Source organism: Temnothorax curvispinosus, unplaced genomic scaffold, assembly GCF_003070985.1.
Source record: "Temnothorax curvispinosus isolate PA1 unplaced genomic scaffold, ASM307098v1 QBEX01010630.1, whole genome shotgun sequence".
Taxonomy (NCBI): Eukaryota; Metazoa; Arthropoda; class Insecta; order Hymenoptera; family Formicidae; genus Temnothorax; species Temnothorax curvispinosus.
In genome coordinates this window covers 21,848-40,377 of record NW_020220410.1, presented here as the reverse complement: position 1 = coordinate 40,377, position 18,530 = coordinate 21,848, and the positions used below count along the sequence as shown (strand labels likewise).

The 18,530-nt window shown below is 40.0% G+C and overlaps 4 protein-coding genes across 11 annotated transcripts; 1 reads left to right on the top strand and 3 right to left on the bottom strand.

The window, feature by feature from the left end:
• Positions 1–188: 188 nt before the first annotated feature.
• On the bottom strand, positions 189–3,366 carry LOC112460538 (regulator of microtubule dynamics protein 1-like). Its single transcript, XM_025025261.1, has 6 exons — positions 2,796–3,366; positions 2,482–2,702; positions 2,007–2,177; positions 1,537–1,751; positions 1,207–1,445; positions 189–868 (listed from the first exon to the last, which is right to left on the bottom strand). Exons 2-6 carry the CDS (start codon positions 2,667–2,669, stop codon positions 605–607), a joined length of 1,077 nt encoding a protein of 358 aa, XP_024881029.1. The 5' UTR covers positions 2,670–2,702; positions 2,796–3,366; the 3' UTR covers positions 189–604.
• Positions 3,367–4,098: 732 nt separating this feature from the next.
• LOC112460536 (charged multivesicular body protein 2a) lies at positions 4,099–6,261 on the bottom strand. Of its 2 annotated transcripts, XM_025025257.1 has the most exons (5): positions 5,907–6,261; positions 5,308–5,482; positions 5,058–5,233; positions 4,789–4,923; positions 4,445–4,652 (listed from the first exon to the last, which is right to left on the bottom strand). In XM_025025257.1, exons 2-5 carry the CDS (start codon positions 5,473–5,475, stop codon positions 4,445–4,447), a joined length of 687 nt encoding a protein of 228 aa, XP_024881025.1. In that variant the 5' UTR covers positions 5,476–5,482; positions 5,907–6,261. The 2 variants fall into 2 exon arrangements, with proteins under 2 accessions (XP_024881026.1, XP_024881025.1); XM_025025258.1 differs by lacking the exon at positions 5,907–6,261 and having other exon boundaries at positions 4,099–4,652; positions 5,308–5,475.
• Positions 6,262–6,897: 636 nt separating this feature from the next.
• LOC112460544 (tubulin-specific chaperone C) lies at positions 6,898–9,471 on the bottom strand. 4 transcript variants are annotated; one of them, XM_025025272.1, is made up of 3 exons: positions 9,191–9,471; positions 8,570–8,811; positions 6,898–8,308 (listed from the first exon to the last, which is right to left on the bottom strand). In XM_025025272.1, the coding sequence occupies exon 3, from the start codon at positions 8,146–8,148 to the stop codon at positions 7,120–7,122; it is 1,029 nt and encodes a 342-aa protein (XP_024881040.1). In that variant the 5' UTR covers positions 8,149–8,308; positions 8,570–8,811; positions 9,191–9,471; the 3' UTR covers positions 6,898–7,119. The 4 variants fall into 4 exon arrangements, with proteins under 4 accessions (XP_024881040.1, XP_024881041.1, XP_024881038.1 ...); XM_025025273.1 differs by having other exon boundaries at positions 8,570–8,804; positions 9,216–9,471; XM_025025270.1 differs by having other exon boundaries at positions 9,216–9,470.
• Positions 9,472–10,518: 1,047 nt separating this feature from the next.
• Positions 10,519–17,836, top strand: LOC112460560 (maltase A2-like). Of its 4 annotated transcripts, none has more exons than XM_025025299.1 (8): positions 10,519–10,947; positions 12,400–12,565; positions 12,826–13,033; positions 13,727–13,863; positions 15,072–15,265; positions 15,722–16,694; positions 16,869–17,137; positions 17,409–17,634. In XM_025025299.1, the coding sequence occupies exons 2-8, from the start codon at positions 12,461–12,463 to the stop codon at positions 17,632–17,634; spliced, it is 2,112 nt and encodes a 703-aa protein (XP_024881067.1). In that variant the 5' UTR covers positions 10,519–10,947; positions 12,400–12,460. The 4 variants fall into 4 exon arrangements, with proteins under 4 accessions (XP_024881067.1, XP_024881069.1, XP_024881066.1 ...); XM_025025301.1 differs by having other exon boundaries at positions 10,520–10,947; positions 12,459–12,565; positions 15,084–15,265; positions 17,409–17,836; XM_025025298.1 differs by having other exon boundaries at positions 10,520–10,947; positions 12,459–12,565.
• Positions 17,837–18,530: the final 694 nt, after the last annotated feature.

The following is an 18,530-nucleotide window of genomic DNA, read 5'->3' as shown; positions in this document are numbered from 1 at the left end:
TGTCGGTTGTTTCACTATATATACCTGCGAAATAAAATATTACATTTAAAATTATATGTAAGTAAGAGGGAGAAGACAGAAAAGAAGGGGAAGATGGAACGGACGGAGAGAGAAGCTCCCCATGCACTGGAGGGAGAGAGATGTGATCATTGACGAAAGTTTTTAACCATAAAATAACTACGCTCAACGGTGCTTATCATGTTGTATCATTTATTAGGAAACAGACAATAGAAAGATAAAACCAACATAATAAATTTGTAAGTCTATATAACTGACAGAATAAACCACGCTAGGCCCAAATATTTATACAGTAAAATGGCGATTCTAAAATGTATTTTATCACAAAATTATTTCCTAAAACATCCCACGCTGCTTCGTATCTTTTTTATTCCGAAGACAAATAGCGATCACTTTATACAGTTTCATATAAAAGTTTGTCCAGAGTTAAAATTGTGTACCTCCCGCCCTATAATTAGAATAACTTGTATACGCTTTTCTTTCCCCTCACATTCACCTGCGAATCCTTTACGTTCATCGCGCGATTAATATATTTGTAATATATGGAATGGATACATTCTCAGATCTATAAAATTTAACGTTTCCGCTATTGATATCCCGAGTACTTGGCAAGAAGTTGACGCGCATCGTTCTGTATTCTTTCATCCTCTTCGCTCGTAACTGATAAATCGCAAATTTTCTCCAGCCACTGACAGGCCGGTTTATAGTTGCTCAGTGCTATGTAACATTTGCTTAGAAACAGCCAGTTCTCCAGATTTACTTTGACTGAAAAGTCCTCCGCCTTCTGGAAGCTATCAATCGCATCTTCGTACGAGGCACTTGGCGGCTCCGAAAATAAAGTCGCAGCAATCTGCACAAGCAAAAATAAAATTAATTATAATACTGCAAGTTCTGCTTCATTATGTGTAATTTCTTCGAGCTGCAGGTTCTTTAAATCAAAAATTTACTTTCCCTCAAGTAAAAACATTTCCATATTATATATCTTGTGACTAAGATTGAAATTAAAATTCCATTAAAATAATTTACTTAAAAATTGAAATATAATCTTATTATTTATTAATTTAAAGCAGCGGTCGGTTTTAATTGCAACTTTTGGCCTGATTTTCGTCTATTGTCCCCCCTTTGTTGCTGGCGTCTTAATTAAATGTTCCGTTTCCGGAGTCATCCGAGCTACGGTGAAACATGTACCTTTCTCTCTATCCAACTCAAGTTGGCCACCTCGTATTTGAATCTGCCGAGTAGATGATGCAGGTCAGCATCATTCGGACGCATCTCCAAGGCTTTCATAACGTGCTCCTTGAAACGGTAACCGTTCTTTATCTTCTCAGCTACCGGCAAAAAATCACCGTTTACGCCAACGAGTATGCCGCACCATTTGTGCAGATCTGCGTTTTGTACGTCGAGAAGCTTTTCGCAGGCGTCAATTCCTGAAACGACAATTCGTCGCAATTGAGTGACTCTGTTAAACGCGCGATCAACGATTCCATCAAAGTTACGCATAATTTTTCGGTTATATACCTGCACAAATAACGGCTTTTCTTACATTTGCGTCAGTGGTGCAATTTGAATATTTGTAACAACTTCTGGCATATCTCCATACTACGTCTACACTATCTGGATACGTGTCTACGAGATTTCGTAGTTCAAGATAATCATCCTCTTCGTGTCCACCCCGTTGGTGATGCGCATCGAGAGCGGAGAAGTTTAATCCAGGGCAGGTGGCTTCAGTTGTCCTGCATCACTAAGCGTATAATCTTTCCCGTTTATGTTTCGAGTTATAATTCCGGATAAGTATGATAGAGACAAAGCAAAATTTCATGCACATATAAATTCTTTTGAAAAGAAGCCTGTGAATATTAAACTTGTGTGCGCAAATAGGAAAATCTTTGATTTAAAGTGCGGTCAATTTAATGTGCAATAATGCGAAACGTTAAATCGAACTTGCAACCGCGACACGCATGAACGCCTAGATAATATGTTAAACTGACCTGTTCTCGATGTCACTTATACCATTATCGCTGTCCGAACAGTCGAAAAATTCTTCGTCGCCAGCCGTCGAGAAATCCACGTCGGTATCATTGTCTGTTGTAGCGTACGTAGTATCGTTCTCGCGTTTAGGATTAAGCTTCTTCTTCTTTCTCTGTTGATTTTGTTGTACTCTAAAAATAAAGATTATTTATCATCAACTCAAATTAGACAAAGACATAAAGTATTCCTGGAAAATATTCATTCAAATTTTGCCAACTTGCTCTAACAATCACCTTAATAAAAAAAAGATACAAATATAAATTCGTACATGCCTTCTTCTCAAACTATTAATGTTAACAGTTGGACAACAGTGAAGGACTTGTAATGTCTAAATAAATTAGCGTCCAATCAGTCATGATGACAGAATAAACTGCAATTTGGCCAACTTTACGAGCATCCTATACATCTTGAGCAAAGAGGAAGCATTCGCTGTACCTCAGTCTTTCTAATTCTGTTTGCAGTTCGGTGAGGCGACGATCGACTTCATCCAGATGAGCGTTCTTCCCGGCATGCTGCTGCTTCTCCAAGACCTTCTGATAAATAAAGATACTGGCCGCACTGATGACGCCGATAGTCGCTCCGATCGCGGCGGCAATCAAATTGGTTTGCAGCTGGTTGCTCATCTTGTCCGAGGAGAGGCTCCAGTAGCCAGTATTCTAGAAATATAGAGACAAGCTGGAGTTACATCTGATGGCAAACGAAGAAAAAAAACGTTCTGAAGTCAGTGTTGACGTACTCAATGTACCCACCGTTTTTTTTTTTGCAAAGTGTGACCTGGTGACGGTGCGAATTCAAACGACGTCTTATCGAACGTCACGACCTTTCGCCCGGGCACGGTGTACCATGTTCCGATTGTGTTTTACAGCGAAGGGGGCCACCGGGATCTCGCTCGCGCCTTCCTCGAGAGGCGTCCGTCAACCGGTCCCCGACGAGGGGTCGATTAACCCCGGTGATCCGTGTGTCGAGGGAAACCTCCTCGATGACCACGTGCCACTTTTTCTCCTCCCGGCAACGGTGCAGGCGGAATGACAGCGCACGTACCTACGTGCGTATCGCGGCCGAAGGGCAATCGTGACAAACTGTTTCACGAGCACGATATAATTCGTTACGTTACATCATTATCTCTCTCTTTTCTCTCTCCCTCTCTCTCTCTCTCTCCCCTCCTTCCCCGAGAGGTCCGCCGGTGGCGTGTACGAACCTCCCCGTTCTCGTGATAGATCCCACGACTTTCGATTTAAATCCTTGGTCTGAATAATTCCTAGCTCTCCTCCGTCTTCCTCTCTTCTCGCCGCATGTCTCGCTTCTCCATGTGCGCCGATTTCCGATTTCTCGATCGGCGAGATCTAATTCAACCTTAATTTGTAACGCACAAACGTCGGCCGGCGCGAACGTACTACATTCGTTGTCGTGTCGCCGATATCGAGAATTGCTGCAAGTCATCCCCACGGCGCCGAGCGCGGGCCACGTCGATAAGTTACCGCTATGATGGCCCAATTTCGCGCTCGCTCGGCGCGTATTCCTCCCCCCGGTCGTCCGGAACGGACGGGGGTGCGACCGGGCGTTGGAAATTTACCGGACGGAACGGCGACGTCCGAGAATCTATCAGAATTGCGGGCAGCGAGTCGTGTCCCGGTTAACGTCGATTTACGGCGTTCCTTATTCGCGATGCATCCGTGGCGAAAAACCAAGCGACTTATTATTTTATATACTCGTTATTTAAATTATATATTATATTTAAAACATGTAAGATGTGATTTAAATATTAAGATGTATAATGTAGATATAATATTAAGATACATTACATTTGAGATTATTTAAAATTAAATCTCAGTATATACCACAACTCAATATATAAACTTAGAAGACTTAGATAATTCTCTTGATTATTTAAAATTTAGATATAATATAACTTAAATAATCCCATTATAGGAGGCACTTAAAGGTTTTATATTAGGATTTCTATCAAATTTTTTTTCTCTAGTTATAAGTTATAGAATTAATTACAAGACATTAGCTGCGATAACATAAATAAAGAAAAAAAAAGAAACTGAATATCGATCAAGCACGATCCGAAAGGGAGGTATATGTTTCTATCGTATATTTTATCATACAGTATCTTCCTCGTGTATATCTGTATTACGAACTTAGGCATTTACAGAGAAAGCTCTGTATAGAAGCAGTTATAAAATTCAACGTGCATAAAAAATATGAGGATCGATCGTTCAGAGAAAAATTGCATACCCGGACAATATTCCTTTCGAATTCATGTACATTAAGTATACAAAGCATTTGCGGCAGGAACGAACCCTTTTTTTCGAAACCATCCTCCTCGCTATAAAGCCAATTCTTTTTACACTTTTTATACATTGTCTAACTAAGTAATATTTTAAATCTTGATTTATTCGCGTCGCAGATTCTCGAGTCTGGCCTGTAGGTCCGCGTCGGCGTCCGCGAGATTGCCCCCGTCGCCCTCGTTGCCCGCCGCGGCGGCGACCGGCTGCTTAGAGCCGGCTACGCTCAGTGATCCGGACGCTTGTGGTAGCCCGGAGAGTTGATCCGTCAACTGCAGACCCAGCTCGTCCAACACTTGAGAGACCACAGCATCGCTGGGAAAACAGAACGTCAATGTGTAGATGTTTTATAATAATTTTTACACATAAATTTCGAATCTAAATTTGAAAATTCAATAATTATGCGATTTGCACGTAGAATTGATGTATATGCGTAAAAAATGCTCGATACCTTTCTTCCTCGTCTCCCTCATCCTCCATCGCGTCGTCTATCGCGTCGTTCATGATTTCTTCCTTCATGTCCATTATCTCCGACTGCTTTTCGAATTCTTGTAATATTTTCTGTATTTGTGGTAGGTTTAATTGTCTATAAAGAAATAAGAAATTAAATTAATGTTTCAAAACATGCTAAAATAAATTATTAATTATACTTTGATTCCAACGAACGCAAGAAGATTGTATAAACAATGAAAACTATTGACACGCTAGTGTTGCACTTACTTGTTCATATTTTGCATCGCTTTGGTCACTCCTTTCATCGCCTGTGCCATCGTATTCTGAGAACGTAGGGTTTGTATCTTTAACGACACGGCTTGAATATTTGCCTTCATCAGCATAAACTTCTTCACGTAACGTCTCGTCCTGACCAGATCTTTAGCCATAATTTTCACAGCGTCCTAAAATCCATATGAAAAAGATTGCAAGATGGTATAAGTAAATACGCAATTGGACAAAAAAGTCGTGGATTTACCATTTGCCCGTCTTTCGCAAGTTTCTTTATATCGACAATAATTTTCTTCTCCTGCTGCTCCATCCTCATTTTTTCCCGATCCAAATCCCGCATCGCCTTGTTCAATGCTCTTTGGTTCTTCCTGAGCATTTCCTCAGGCGTGATACGCTTGCCGAATAACCACTCCATGCTGGTGCTGGAAAATCATAGTACATCGTACGTTAAACAAATGTGACGAAAGTGTAAAAATACAAACTTACAACTGTGTCAAACGAACTTAATAACACAAGATACAGTACTTATTCGTTATACAGGCGCCACTTGTAAAATAAATATAAATATGTATGTATAACAGTAAATTTAGGTACCATTACTTCAATAAATAGCTAATTTTTTTTGTTATTTCCCTTGGATGAGGAGTAAGGTGCCTTCAGCTCCTCCTTGGAGCTACATGAACACAACGGAGTTAACAATTTCTGGAGTTAACAATTTAACAAGTAAATAGGTTAATGATTGCTTTCAAGTACTTTCAAGTAGAAAAACATGTAAGTGGCGCTCGTACAAGTTCCCAAAATACACATAAATACGTGAATACAAAAACGTTATCTCAAAAAACATACCTTGAAGACACCTCGTTACTTCGGAGATGTCGATATCTCCAATATTTACCCGTTATTCGGGCAGTGACGCATAAACGTCAGAGCCGTGAAACCTGCGACCTGCGACTTCACCAGATATTCCCGTTGATGCGTATCTCGTTCTACCTCGAGAAATTCACGCGGACCTCAGGCGGTACCGAGAATGACATCACGAACGGCGTTAGCGCCCTTTTGACAGATTACTCAAGATTACTGCAGATCACGTATATACATACAACCCTGGCGACCAATAATCATGGATCAAGAAGCGACTGCCGTGACTGGATTGGATATTTCCCGAGAGATTTCGGACTCCAGAGAGGTTATCGTCGCAGCGACAAACATAAGGGCAAGGGGGTGGGGAAGATACGCCATATTGCGCACGACCGTCGGTCCGCGAGATTTAATCGCAGCAAAATTAAAATAAATATATAATTACGGAGCTTATAATATCTATAAAATGCCTATAAAAATGTAATTACAAGCATTCTGTAAAATATATTAGAGATATTAAACTACTATCCACAGAACATATTATCATCAGAAAAAAATAAAAGGAATAACGCGAATTTTAATATATTCATCTGCAGTCGTTTAAACAAACAATGCGATTACTTATACCAATTTGATGATATATCACATGAAACAATATGTTTATGTAATTTTTAAAATATTTCCATTGCGTCCGACAAAAAAAGAGACAGCTCGATTCCAATAATTTTCAATGTTGAAAGATATGCAAAACACAACAATGTTTGTAATATATATGTACAGGGTTTGTGTATACGTATAGGGGGATTATCCCATTTTAAAAAGCAAACCTAGATAACTTCGAAGAGTTTTGTAAAGGAATTTTTATTTTTCTACATAACCACCGTGTGATTTTTGAGATTTTTCTTACACGATAACTCTTCCATTGATTTTTTTTTCCTAGAGTTATTTAGGTGTGAGTTGTAAAACAGGGCACCCTGTATATTGCACAAACAGTAAATTTATTAGATATATCGTAAGCATATAAAACTTACATATATATAACTCGCATCTTGTGTAAAAGCACGGTATATATGTAGACGATTTTATTTACGTAAATAAATTGACATTCGGAGAGAGAGAAATTAGGTTTCGCAAAATCATTTTCGCTACAACGAATTAGTTTTAATTGCTCTCGTCCTCTTTATTTTACAAGTATTCGCTTTCAATCCCACGCTTTCACACGAAGCTCCGGTTCGAGAATCGACCAGTTCGGCGAATGTTTCTCACTGGACAGCCAATTGAAGTCGTCGATGCAGTTCCAATTGTTAATCTTTGGATCGAGGCCGGCTAGATTAAAGTGACTCGTCTGATCTTCGTAAGACCAGTTGTAAGGTGCTACGCGTATCTTCGTACAATCCTCTATGATCGCCCTACTCGTGACGTGCAAATAAATGGTACAGTCCGTCGACGAGTGCAATCGCAGCTGTTGGCACGCGAATGCGAATACACAGTCACTGCAGTCGTGCGCGAAAACGGAGGACGTCACCGGTCCGACCAGTACGGTGCACTGCTTCAGGTTCACCATGTGCAGGGTGCTCGGCGTGCCGTATATCCGTATGGTACAGCGAACCAAGTCGGAAAGTAGGATGTCGTTCTTATTTACATTCTCGGCGTCCAGTACCATTCGCTCGTTCACCTTGCCCAACAGCATGCAGGCGCTGTCCCCGTACTTGCTCGACAATTTATTCTTCTGCTTGGCCGAGCCGTTCACAATGCTCTCGGATATCTTGAGGTCCTTCAAGCCGTCCGTGATGTCGTGCCCCTTGTCGGTGGGCTTCTTCACGATTCGACGATTTTTAAAGCCGAACTTCTTCTTAGGCAGGAGCTTCAACTCCAACTCGGAAGCCTGGTTCTCCAACGACTGCAGGTTCTCCTGCGCGCGTCTTATATCGTAAACTTTTAGAAACATTTTAGACTGCGATAAATAGTTCTTAAGCAGCTGGATCTCCTTGTTGGATTTCTCGAAGATCCCCGGCAGCGCCGAGGACGGGCTGCTGGGCGCGTCGTCCAGCATATCCTTGATCTTCTTGCAGGTGGAGTAAAACGTGTCTTTGAAGTAACCGCTCTGCTCGGATTCCACGGCGAGCGACTGCCGTTCCTCCTTCCGCCTCTCGATGACATTCTTTCGCTCCCGATCCCTCTTCGTAAGACGATCCGACAAGCTTTCCTCTATAAGCTCCGCGGGGTCCATTTTACGTGCACGAGTGCTATTTCTTAGGATCGTTTACGCTGCTCTGAGTCTCGAACTTCTTGAAACTAACGTTCGGCCTTTCTTGGTTCATAAATTTCGCAGACTCCCCGTACGATGGTCTAAAAAGACTGTGCTTCTCTGACGAATACGGCGGGAGATGCTGAAACAAATCAATTGCAAATAAAGAAAAGATTTAAACAATTTTTTTATTCTTTTTTTCATTAGACTTAGATCCCTCAAATAAAAATGTAACTGTTGTGAGAAGTTCGGCGAAATTATTTTTATAACAAATATTGACTGGTTTTCTTTATAAAAAAAAAATATTGTACAATTGACGAAAGGAAGAGTCACCATCGCCACCAACTTTTGTAAAAGAAAACGCATCTATTAGGCGGCTTGGCGATTACATAACCATGATTACCTTGACAAGATCCGATTCGTTGGTCGCGGCGACTTTAAACAGAGCGTATCCCAATCCACCGCCGAGAACTATCGACGACACGTAGTACTTCAACGCCATGAAGATTTAATGCTCATCGCGCTCTCCCATCCAGGTCTTGTAATCGAACGTCCTCAGATTATCGTTGCCAGACAGCTTTTCCCCGATAAGGTAGTAGCCCTCCAATATAATTGGAAAACGTTGGCGCATGTAATACCTGAAATCTAACACACGTGGAATATTATTATACGTAAGACCAACCTGCCGATTCGATAATGGACAAGAGATAAGCGACTCGGGGACGGTCGAGTCGTCCTTTCTGGCACCTATTCGCGGGTTTTCCTCGCCGCCCTGGTGCAGAAAGATCACAGTAATCAGTCACGTTAACACGCCAGACGCTAAATAGGGAGTAATCGAGGGATCTTTTTCTCAGCCGTGTTGATCTCCCGCCGTTACTCCGTTTACGTCATCCTCGCTCGTTTCTCATCTCGAAGGCGCGGATCGAGGATAAATTCTCGGGCGGGGGGGACACGGGAAAAGAGTAACGTAACCCCCGTAAAAGGTGGAGCAGCCCGGATTACGACGAGGTTCTCTAGTTCTTACTTGGGCCAAGCGTATAGCGATTCACCTTGCGACGTGTTGAGGCAACGCCAGAGTCCGTACGAGCCGAGGAACAGCGCGGTCTCGAATATAAGGAACGCCTTGACACCACGGCTGAGCGTTCGCGTGAAACCCGGCCCCGGCTGTTTCGTGATCATACTAAGGTGAAACGGGGGGATTTCCTAAAATGGAAATTCATCAATACTGCGGGATACGGAACTCGGGTAACGAAACATCGCGCAACACCGCGAGGTTGAGCGCGGCGCGAGGGGAGGGGTGGGAAGGCGCGAAGAGGACGCTCCGCGCGGCAAGAAGCATGAAGCCCGTGCCCTGACTGCCCCGTCGAGTGAACTCGGCCGATATTCCAGATTTCAGCAGCTATAGTCACGTGTTATAGTTGAAAAATATTCGAAATTGATTTTTAGATGACAATTGAAATCCTTTTAATTATAGAATATTAATCGGATTTGCGATATATGCCGAGATTGTATAAATCTTGGGGAAAAAAAAAGAAAAAAAAAAGTTGAAGTTTCCTCGTACGATAAGCCCTGTTTGGTTCAACGCGCTACTTCCTCTCCGAGGATAAGAAGCAGAACGTTCCAACACACATTACTTTACTTTGACCAATACTCTCGCGCCCATCGTGAAGGGATCGGCCGAAGCTTCCTCTCCCCCTGAAGCTCACGAAGACGACGGAGGATAATAGCCAGAAAAGTTTTAAGCTACGGCACTTTCTGCCACGGGTCCAGGGACTTTCCTCAGAGCGATAAAGAGAGTCATTGCAGACTCCGCTGGTGGCTCCGCGGTGTTTCCCGAGGGAACTTCGGTAGTGCTTCCTTCTCAGGAGGACGTATATATAGCGAAACGCGGCTCGACCAAGCGCTAGCGAGAAACTTGGAAAATGAGAAAAGATGTGGGATGTTGCAGCGACATACAGCTCAGTGTGACGGGTTGCCTAGTATTTCAAAATTTGTACTTGGAAAACAAAGTACTTTTTTTTTTTTTTAATTATGATGTTTACCATTTTTACCTAACGAATTTCGATGACGTATGAAGAAGAAAGGTTTATATAAACATTATCGCTTCATTATCGCTTTAATTGATATAATTGTTTACATTTGTTATACATTTTATTGTGACAGACTTTATTTTATTCCCGAGTTTGATGATGCGAGGGACGCTGACCGTCGGTCGCAACAAAGAATATCGCCTACAAATTTGTCACCCCCCGGATCATCCCCTCGATACCGACGACGCTCGGCGTCGCGACGCCGCGACGCGCATGGTCGCCGGTCACAGAGCGCAGAATCGCTCGGAGATCGTGGACGTCGGCTGCTGGACGGAACGGGACGGTCGGTCGGTCGGTCGGTCGACAGCAGCAGCGGGGGAACACGAAACGATATCGCATCGCTAAATATAATACGAGGCACGCGGTTCCGCTAACCGTCCGCCACGGCACGCGAGGCCGCATGACGGCGACGGCTTTGCGGTATAGTAGTTAGTAGTCACTAGTCAGTGGTAGTCACCGTTTGAGACCGTCGACGTTCGTAACGTCGACCTTCCGTCGACGCTTTTGTCGGCGTTCGTAATCGCGAAAGTTACCGTGTACCTCACGTCTTCGACGATCGACCGTGGAAAACGTGAGTGGCGAGCCTTTCCCAGGCAGGTGCGTCCTCCGCGAACGAGGAACTCTTCGAGGGGTTTGTGATATTTCTGACCGGAGCTTCTTTGACCAGATCGATCGTCGCCAAAAGCCGTAGGTCAGAATCTTTGAAAATCTTTGAAAATCTTTGAAAATCTTGAGAATCTTTGAAAATCACACTGACATGAGAAATTTATGTATGTTTTAAAGAAAACTAAGAATTACACGCGTTATGAAATTGTAAGGAAATATTCTTTAATGAACCTCAGTTTCTCGAAAAAAATTAAATTCAAGACTTTCAGAGATCGATTCTCCTTAATATTTAATAATTAGCAAACATTTTTAACAGCTTTATTTAGATTCAGTTTGTGATTATTTAATGAATATAAAATATAAATTTTTTTAGACGTATAATAAAATGCACGGGAATAAGATGCGTTAAATTAAACAAATCAATTTAAATCAAGAGATTATTTTTTCTTTATTTACTTATTGTTAGACTTTTCACATTTTCTCTTTCCTTTGTAGCACAAGTTTTGTTTCCATTGTTATCAGCTACAATACCTCTGCATAGTTCCTTAAATTATAAAAAAGACCGTGCACGACCACAAGAAGTCTTAAAAATACCCATTGATCCATTGTAACTGCGACGTATTTCAAACCGAGGCAATGTAAATTCTACGATTGTTCACTATTTACTCAAAGTCGTTTGCTCGTGTTGCGTCTCTGTTTTCAATGCCAGCCTCATGGCTGCAAATATATGTGTCGCTTATTATCGTTTCGCTGAATGGAGCTAATCAGTAGTACAAGAGATTTCGAATGCCATAATTAGCGGTATTTCCTGAGGTGCACATTTGCCTTTTGCAAACCTTTACAAAAGACTTACGGAAAATATCAAAATTATTAAAACTTATTAAAAGATTCAGAATTGTTATTACGCAATAATTAATGATTAAAATCGTTAAAAGTAAAAACCATTCGGTTATTTTTACACGAAGCAGAGAGGAAGAGAATTGAAAGACTAAAAGCACGAAGGTAGATTTTAAAGACATGGAATTTTTATTTTGAGAATGTCAATATTACGTTTGATGTAATGCACATGATGTAATGACAGCCGGCTTCTACGATTATTGATCGCCGAACGTCGCAAGTATATATTGTGCCCGGACGGTAACATCCTACGCGAAACGATATACGCAATAATGAAAAATGTCCCGATACACAGCCATTCACCCTTTTTGTACATTCTTCCTATGTGCCAATACACAGTAATATATGCATCCATCTGGACAATATTTAGATATTAAAAAAGTCGAACTTTTTAAATCACTTTTAGTAAGAAGAAATACAAATATAGGTACTTAATGTGCAGAAGAAAAAGGAATTTTTTGTCTACTGTCATTTTATAAAATCATAATTTAAGCATTATTTTGGACGGCATGTAACTTCGAACACTACATTTATATTTAAAGTAAAAGAAAACTGTTTAAAACTGTTTTAATTTTCCGTTCAATAATTTGTTAAGTTCTAAATGTTCAGGAAACATGGACTTATTGATGTTTTGTTTCAGAAAAAGGTTATATGGAAAAGATATATGTATAATATGTAACGTCCGTGTGTATGTGACAGAGATGAGTATCCAGAAGCCCGAAGATCGATTGCTATCGGTTGTTATATCAACCGAACTTCCACCGTCTCCGAATTCTCGACAGCTGTTTATAAATCAAGATCAACAGGTGCGTTCTTCACTGTGATTGTGTAATTCGATCTTTATCTGATCGTGGTTTGTTAGAAATTTCAACCCTTTTAGTTTAGCAAATCTCTTTGACACTTTTTGAAAGATATAATGACAATATAGTATATTTATGTATATATATTTAAAAAGCTGCAACAATACAACACAATATTTCACAATCATATCGAAGAAAAACAAATATAGTGCTTTCCTTACACGAGACTCGTTCTGAGAACTTTGTCTCATACATGCGTTTAATAGGATGAAGAAGCGTCCGATTGTCCCCTATTAACACCAAGTCCACCACCTACCCAAACCGACGGGACTCTCCAGTCGACGCCGATATTCAATGCTCTGGAAGGAGCTCCATTAGAGATGATACCCACGCCGACGCTTGAGAATATTAATACGGAGGACGGACTCAACTTCATGAACATAGTGAATAGTTCAAGCAAACCTTTAAACGATGGTGCGTATTCCTACCTATTCCAATGTACAATGGAGCACACAATTAAGCACGCATATATATACATGTTCGATATATACTTTGCTTTCAATAATATTGTCTGTATACATGACGTTATTTGTTCTGTTTTATTCCTCTTTCTTTTCATTATTGGATTATGGATTATGGATGATTTCGCATTTAATTTATAGTAATAAAATAGAATTTTATACGATAATATAAAAGAAAGAGGAAGAAAGAAGAAAAAATATACGAATTAGCGTCAATTTGTGGACGAATCTTTTCTTTAAATATAAAATGTTCGTTAAGTGGCTCACGTTCTTGAGCTGAAGTGCTTACGTAATCTGCTGCTATGTAACGTCGACGCTCGTTTTGATAGGATCCAGTTTCAATTTAAGTGATGATCCATTCAGCATTCCTACACGCAAACTAATTTTTATCTTCCTATGTTTGTGGTTAAAATCGTCCAAGTTAAAAGAACAACCATTTTTGGTCGCGTAAAATTATTTTAAGATTTATTTTAAAGGATCTCTATTAAAAACACAGAAGCATGACTATTCACACAGTTTAATGATATAATTAGTTTGAATCTGATCTTGGTCTTTTTTAATCATTTTCGCAATACAACAAATAAGTTTGCTTCGAACGTCTTAATAGCTGTTCTATAAATGGTTCATTTCATGCGTCGTGTTTCAGAACCGAGTTCACGTGATCCCATGGTGGAATCTACTAGCAGCGGTAGCAGCAGTGACACAAACGAACCCGTTTGCGCACAATTGTTGACACAATTGAATACCGCCTATCAACATCTCGCACCAGACGCTCAAGCTTTAGTAAGTATCGCAAGTGGGACTCTGTGTTCTCTCGAATTTTTTCGGGACCATGTATAAAACAGAATCGACATGAAGATAATTTAACAGCATCCTAATTCGAGGCTTTTGAATATCTTGAAATCAATTTTTAGATGTCAGTGAGCCGTTCAAAATTATTAAAAATTAAATTATTATTTACGTCTGCATAAAATCGAGAATTAAAACATTCAAAGGTTTTGAGACTTTCGATGTGTTCGTGACTTTTTTCGAGGTATCTCTTAGTTCTGGAGTATTAGAAATGATTCAAAATTTTCTTTATATGTATAAATATACATATTCCAAGTGATTTAACGCATCTTGTGCTTATCACTATATTTGTACATGCATATGTGCCTATTGTGCTTAATGTATTGTATGTCTATCATTACAAGATTCATAAATTCCGTCTCTGTCTTTCACGGAAGCGAAGGGAATCTATGCTGTTTCATACATTACATTATATGTTTACATTTGCCTGTCGCAGATAAAGGATATTTTGTCGATTGTATTACTATAAAGATTACCGCTTTATGATTGCATTCACGAAATCGTGATCGTACTCACGTACTCACGTAATCTATACTTTCTGACGTTCAACTAAATCATTAATCGACTTGCTCATCGATTTGTCATCTCAGTTGCTTGTATGCATAGAAACCCCGTACAACTAGGGTGACCATGCGGAATTAAATTAAACAGAAATTAGAGAAGGCCGTATATGCGATAGAGAGAACTAAAACATTAACTTTTATTATACTTTTACTTTTCAATAAAATTGAATAAAAAAGGTAGATATTATTTACGTATATAAGCTAGAAATTTTTTTATATTTAAATTAATTCCTAAATTGCGGATTTTGAATAAAAAATATTAGGCTGAACCTAAAGAAACCTGCGAAAAACGTCCGAGGGCTCCTTGTGAAAGAGGATCTGTCTTCGGGAACGGGAATACCTGGTTCCCGGATCTGGTCACGCTAGAATTGACATTTTGTTATTGTGTCATCGGGGGTTTAAAAGAGATGCAGGTATTGTATACCTCGTGAATGTTCCCTTCGATTTACGTGGCTTGGCTGTCCCACATTTGAAATGAATCTGAAAGGGATAGGATTACACAATGATCTCACGTTGACTAATCCATTGCTTGCCGCTTCCTAACAATCATCATACATATTTATGCTTGTAACTGTTTAGTTTTACAACCAGGAGAACGGTGGGAAGCCACCGCTCGTTGGGATTCAATTGGTGGTGCCAAAACCGCCTAAAGATTATCGCTTTATGAAATGGAACTGGCCGTTGATACGGAAGACATGCTACTGGTCATTGATGTCGATCTTGACTGGATGCGCCGCTCTCGTTATCGGCATTATCGCCACAATGCCTAAGAAGTATGTGTACACACGTTATGCATATTTACGTACATGAATAAGAGAAATGATAAAGATCGAGAAATGCGATTGCGATTCCTGGATGAAGGGAATTCCCGATAATTTCAGTATAAGGTGATTACGAATTTGCTAGACAGCAAAGATAGTTGAGGTATTTTTGTAACAATTGCGAGTATTTTGCATTAAAACGCATTTTGTCACGTTATATAACTTATGTACAATAAAAAACTCAATTTTAATTTCTTTTTCTTAAACATTACGAGTAAAATAATATTTTACTTAATTTAAATTTATAATACATAATATATATAATACATTTTTCGTATAGTAATACAAAAACGCGCATATGAATACAAAGATAAACATTTTATCAAAAGATTATATAACGTTTTAGTAAGTAGATGATTTTTAAAACAAATTGTATGTGTGATTTTACTTGAATTATTTGCACGTTAGATGCGACCCGCCGGTGGAATGGTGGCAAGGCAGCACCTTCTACGAAATATTCCCGGCGTCCTTCCAGGACTCGACGAAGGGTGCCGACGGGATCGGTGATCTGCGAGGGATAATCATGCGGCTGGACTACTTGAAGGAACTCGGAGTGCAGGCCGTCAGATTGAACTCGATATTCCCGGCGTCACATTACCCGGAATATTACTCGAACATTAGTAACATGTCGGACGTGAACAAGGAGTTGGGCACGCTGGAGGACTTCGCCGTTCTCGTGCGCGAGATTCACAGGCGAAACATGAGCCTAGTCCTCGATTTACCTCTGTACCCGTTCATGAAGCGATTGAGCGAAGCGAAGACAAACCAGACTGAACGTGCGCTTCGAGAGAAACGTGATCTCACGAAGGACGCGATAATTCCCGACGTACTGCCGTCCGCGCCGTCCACGTCGGTCGAAGGTATCCGCGACGTTCTGTCATCGCCGCTGCAAAAAGTGAAGAGACAAACGACTCGTCAACAAGAGCATCCCGTCAGCGAGGCCATCAGGATCTGGCAGGAGCGAGGGGTGGACGGCTTCTATCTAAAGGGACTGGAGCATTACGTCGACGAGGACACGTTTGCGAGCGATCTCAGATACTGGAGGTCTCTTCTACGCCCGGGCGGTATCTTCATCTGTCACGTGGGCGCCCTGGATGCCGCTACCTCCGACGCCGTGAGGAACTCCATTCTGTCCAGGATAGATCTGATCGACGTGACACTTCGTCTGACGAACGGCACAAGGGACATCAAGGCGCAGATCGAGAGCATCACGAGGGGTGTGATGTTCGACAAGGCCGCCTACCCGTGGATCCACTGGTCCGTAGGCGGCGTGGACACCAACAGAGTGGCCTCCACTATGACCGTGAAGAACGCTAGCGTGGCTGCTTCTCTTCTCGGTATGATGCTACCTGGGACAGCTAGTATATTTTACGGAGATGAGGTATGAACTTCAAAAAATATGCAATTATTATCTCTTATATCTGTGGGTTTTAATCATTTTTTAATTATTAATAGCGATTTGACGTTACAGTAAATATCTCTCTTTTTGAGATAATTGAAAAAACAATTCAGTCCGAGGAAGAGCTATTTGTTAATCGGATTTTTATTCGCTCAGATAGGTATCGAAGATTGTGAGTGTCGGGATCACAAGGATTTGGCACACGTGCACAATTTGGTTCCTATGTATTGGGAGAAGGATGACGGCCCCGGTATCAGTTTCTCGCCTTCAGGAGTTACCGCTTGGCTACCAGAGGCTGGGAAACCTATGGAGACCAGTTTGAAGAACACTGTTACAAAAATGGCGAAGCTAAGGATGGAAGCGACACCGATTTACGTCAAAGCGGTGTTAAGAGAGAGCCAATCTACTGCGAACTGTGATGTTAGGTAAAGTCTCTTTGATTTGCACGAGTTTCCGGACTTGTGATTTTCCTTAGGATAATAGAAGTAAACGTCTTCAACAGTGATTTAATTTTAATATCTTCTTAAAAACTCGAGAAATTAATATTATTTTTTCATTTTGCATGCGACTTTGGAAAATTTCTCTGTCTTGAGATGGATTAAATTGCATTTTACATTTTAAATTTTCGACAAATGTATAACGACTTTGCGAAATGTGACGAAATGTAATAATATGATTTAATATTATTCTGTTTAGGTATGTAGAAGATGAAATGATCGTGATTGAGCGGTGGTACCCACGAAGAAATTCTTATGTATTTGTAGCCAATTTTGGCAATGAAACACGGATAAAGGATCTGTCATCCCTTTATTATGGTGGTCACGTTGTAGTTGGACCAAGTTACAGAATGAATCGAAATGTGTACTTCAAAGAACTTACCGTCCCCCCCGGAGAAGCGTTTGTTATAAAATTAGATAAGTGAGAGACAGCCTTTTTGTTAAACCTTATATAAGTTCACTTGTTGACAGATTATATTTTTATTTATACTTTTGTCATATGAAACGATCATCAGTCATTTAAACACCATCAGAAGTATTGGATGTACCTTACAACGAAATAAAATTTTATAAAATTTTACTTTACGAAATTTTAGGGATAAAATAATTCTTCGATTATAAACGATCGAAGATAATTTTTTGCGAATTCATGGTTTAGGGGTAAAAATAAATAGAAAATTATTTTATTTTTATTTAGTTTTTGATTAATTGAGGGAGAAAAAAGAGACAGAAGAAGAATGGTGTTGTCGAAAATTAAGGAATAAAAAAAGATGGCGTCCAATAAATTTTTCGGTTAATACGAATAATATGTATCTCGCAGCTCGCAGTATTAAAAATGATTAGTATCATAACTTATCTATGTCATACAAAAGATTGGATCTTTACAACGAATTTTAATGCATATCGATCACGTTATGTCGATAAAACCAATCTAATGCGGTTGTATTTAGATTGCAATTTTACAATGCGCATCTATTATCATATTTGTTCTGGCCCCTAAAATTATCGCAGAGGCAAGAAGCTTTACGTTTTTATTTTATACTTCCTTTGATAATAGAATTAAAAATCCATCAAGTAATGCATCGTTGTAACAAAATTCATCATTATTGCGACGATCAAAATACAGCGTGTAAAATCTCTTCGTAATATATAAAAATGCTAATTCAAAAATATTTTGTACGATATAACAATGATAATAATCGGGGTTTGGCTACTTATACAATATTGTTTAATTATATTTGTCGTTGGCATCGAATCGTACAATTTACTCGTACAATTATATACGATTTTTTTGATAATTATATATATTAGGAATAGAGAA

Coding starts and splice junctions, on each gene's coding strand:
- LOC112460560 (XM_025025300.1), top strand. CDS start 12,461: ATGAGTATCCAGAAGCCCGAAGATCGATTGCTATCGGTTGTTATATCA. Junction 13,034..13,726: donor AAGCAAACCTTTAAACGATG/GTGCGTATTCCT, acceptor GTCGTGTTTCAG/AACCGAGTTCACGTGATCCC. Junction 17,138..17,408: donor ACTGCGAACTGTGATGTTAG/GTAAAGTCTCTT, acceptor TATTCTGTTTAG/GTATGTAGAAGATGAAATGA.
- LOC112460544 (XM_025025272.1), bottom strand. CDS start 8,148: ATGGACCCCGCGGAGCTTATAGAGGAAAGCTTGTCGGATCGTCTTACG.
- LOC112460538 (XM_025025261.1), bottom strand. CDS start 2,669: ATGAGCAACCAGCTGCAAACCAATTTGATTGCCGCCGCGATCGGAGCG. Junction 2,178..2,481: donor ACAGAATTAGAAAGACTGAG/GTACAGCGAATG, acceptor CTTTATTTTTAG/AGTACAACAAAATCAACAGA. Junction 1,446..1,536: donor AAAAGCCGTTATTTGTGCAG/GTATATAACCGA, acceptor TTGTCGTTTCAG/GAATTGACGCCTGCGAAAAG.
- LOC112460536 (XM_025025257.1), bottom strand. CDS start 5,475: ATGGAGTGGTTATTCGGCAAGCGTATCACGCCTGAGGAAATGCTCAGG. Junction 4,924..5,057: donor GCGATGCAAAATATGAACAA/GTAAGTGCAACA, acceptor ATTTCTTTATAG/ACAATTAAACCTACCACAAA. Junction 4,653..4,788: donor GAGGGAGACGAGGAAGAAAG/GTATCGAGCATT, acceptor CTGTTTTCCCAG/CGATGCTGTGGTCTCTCAAG.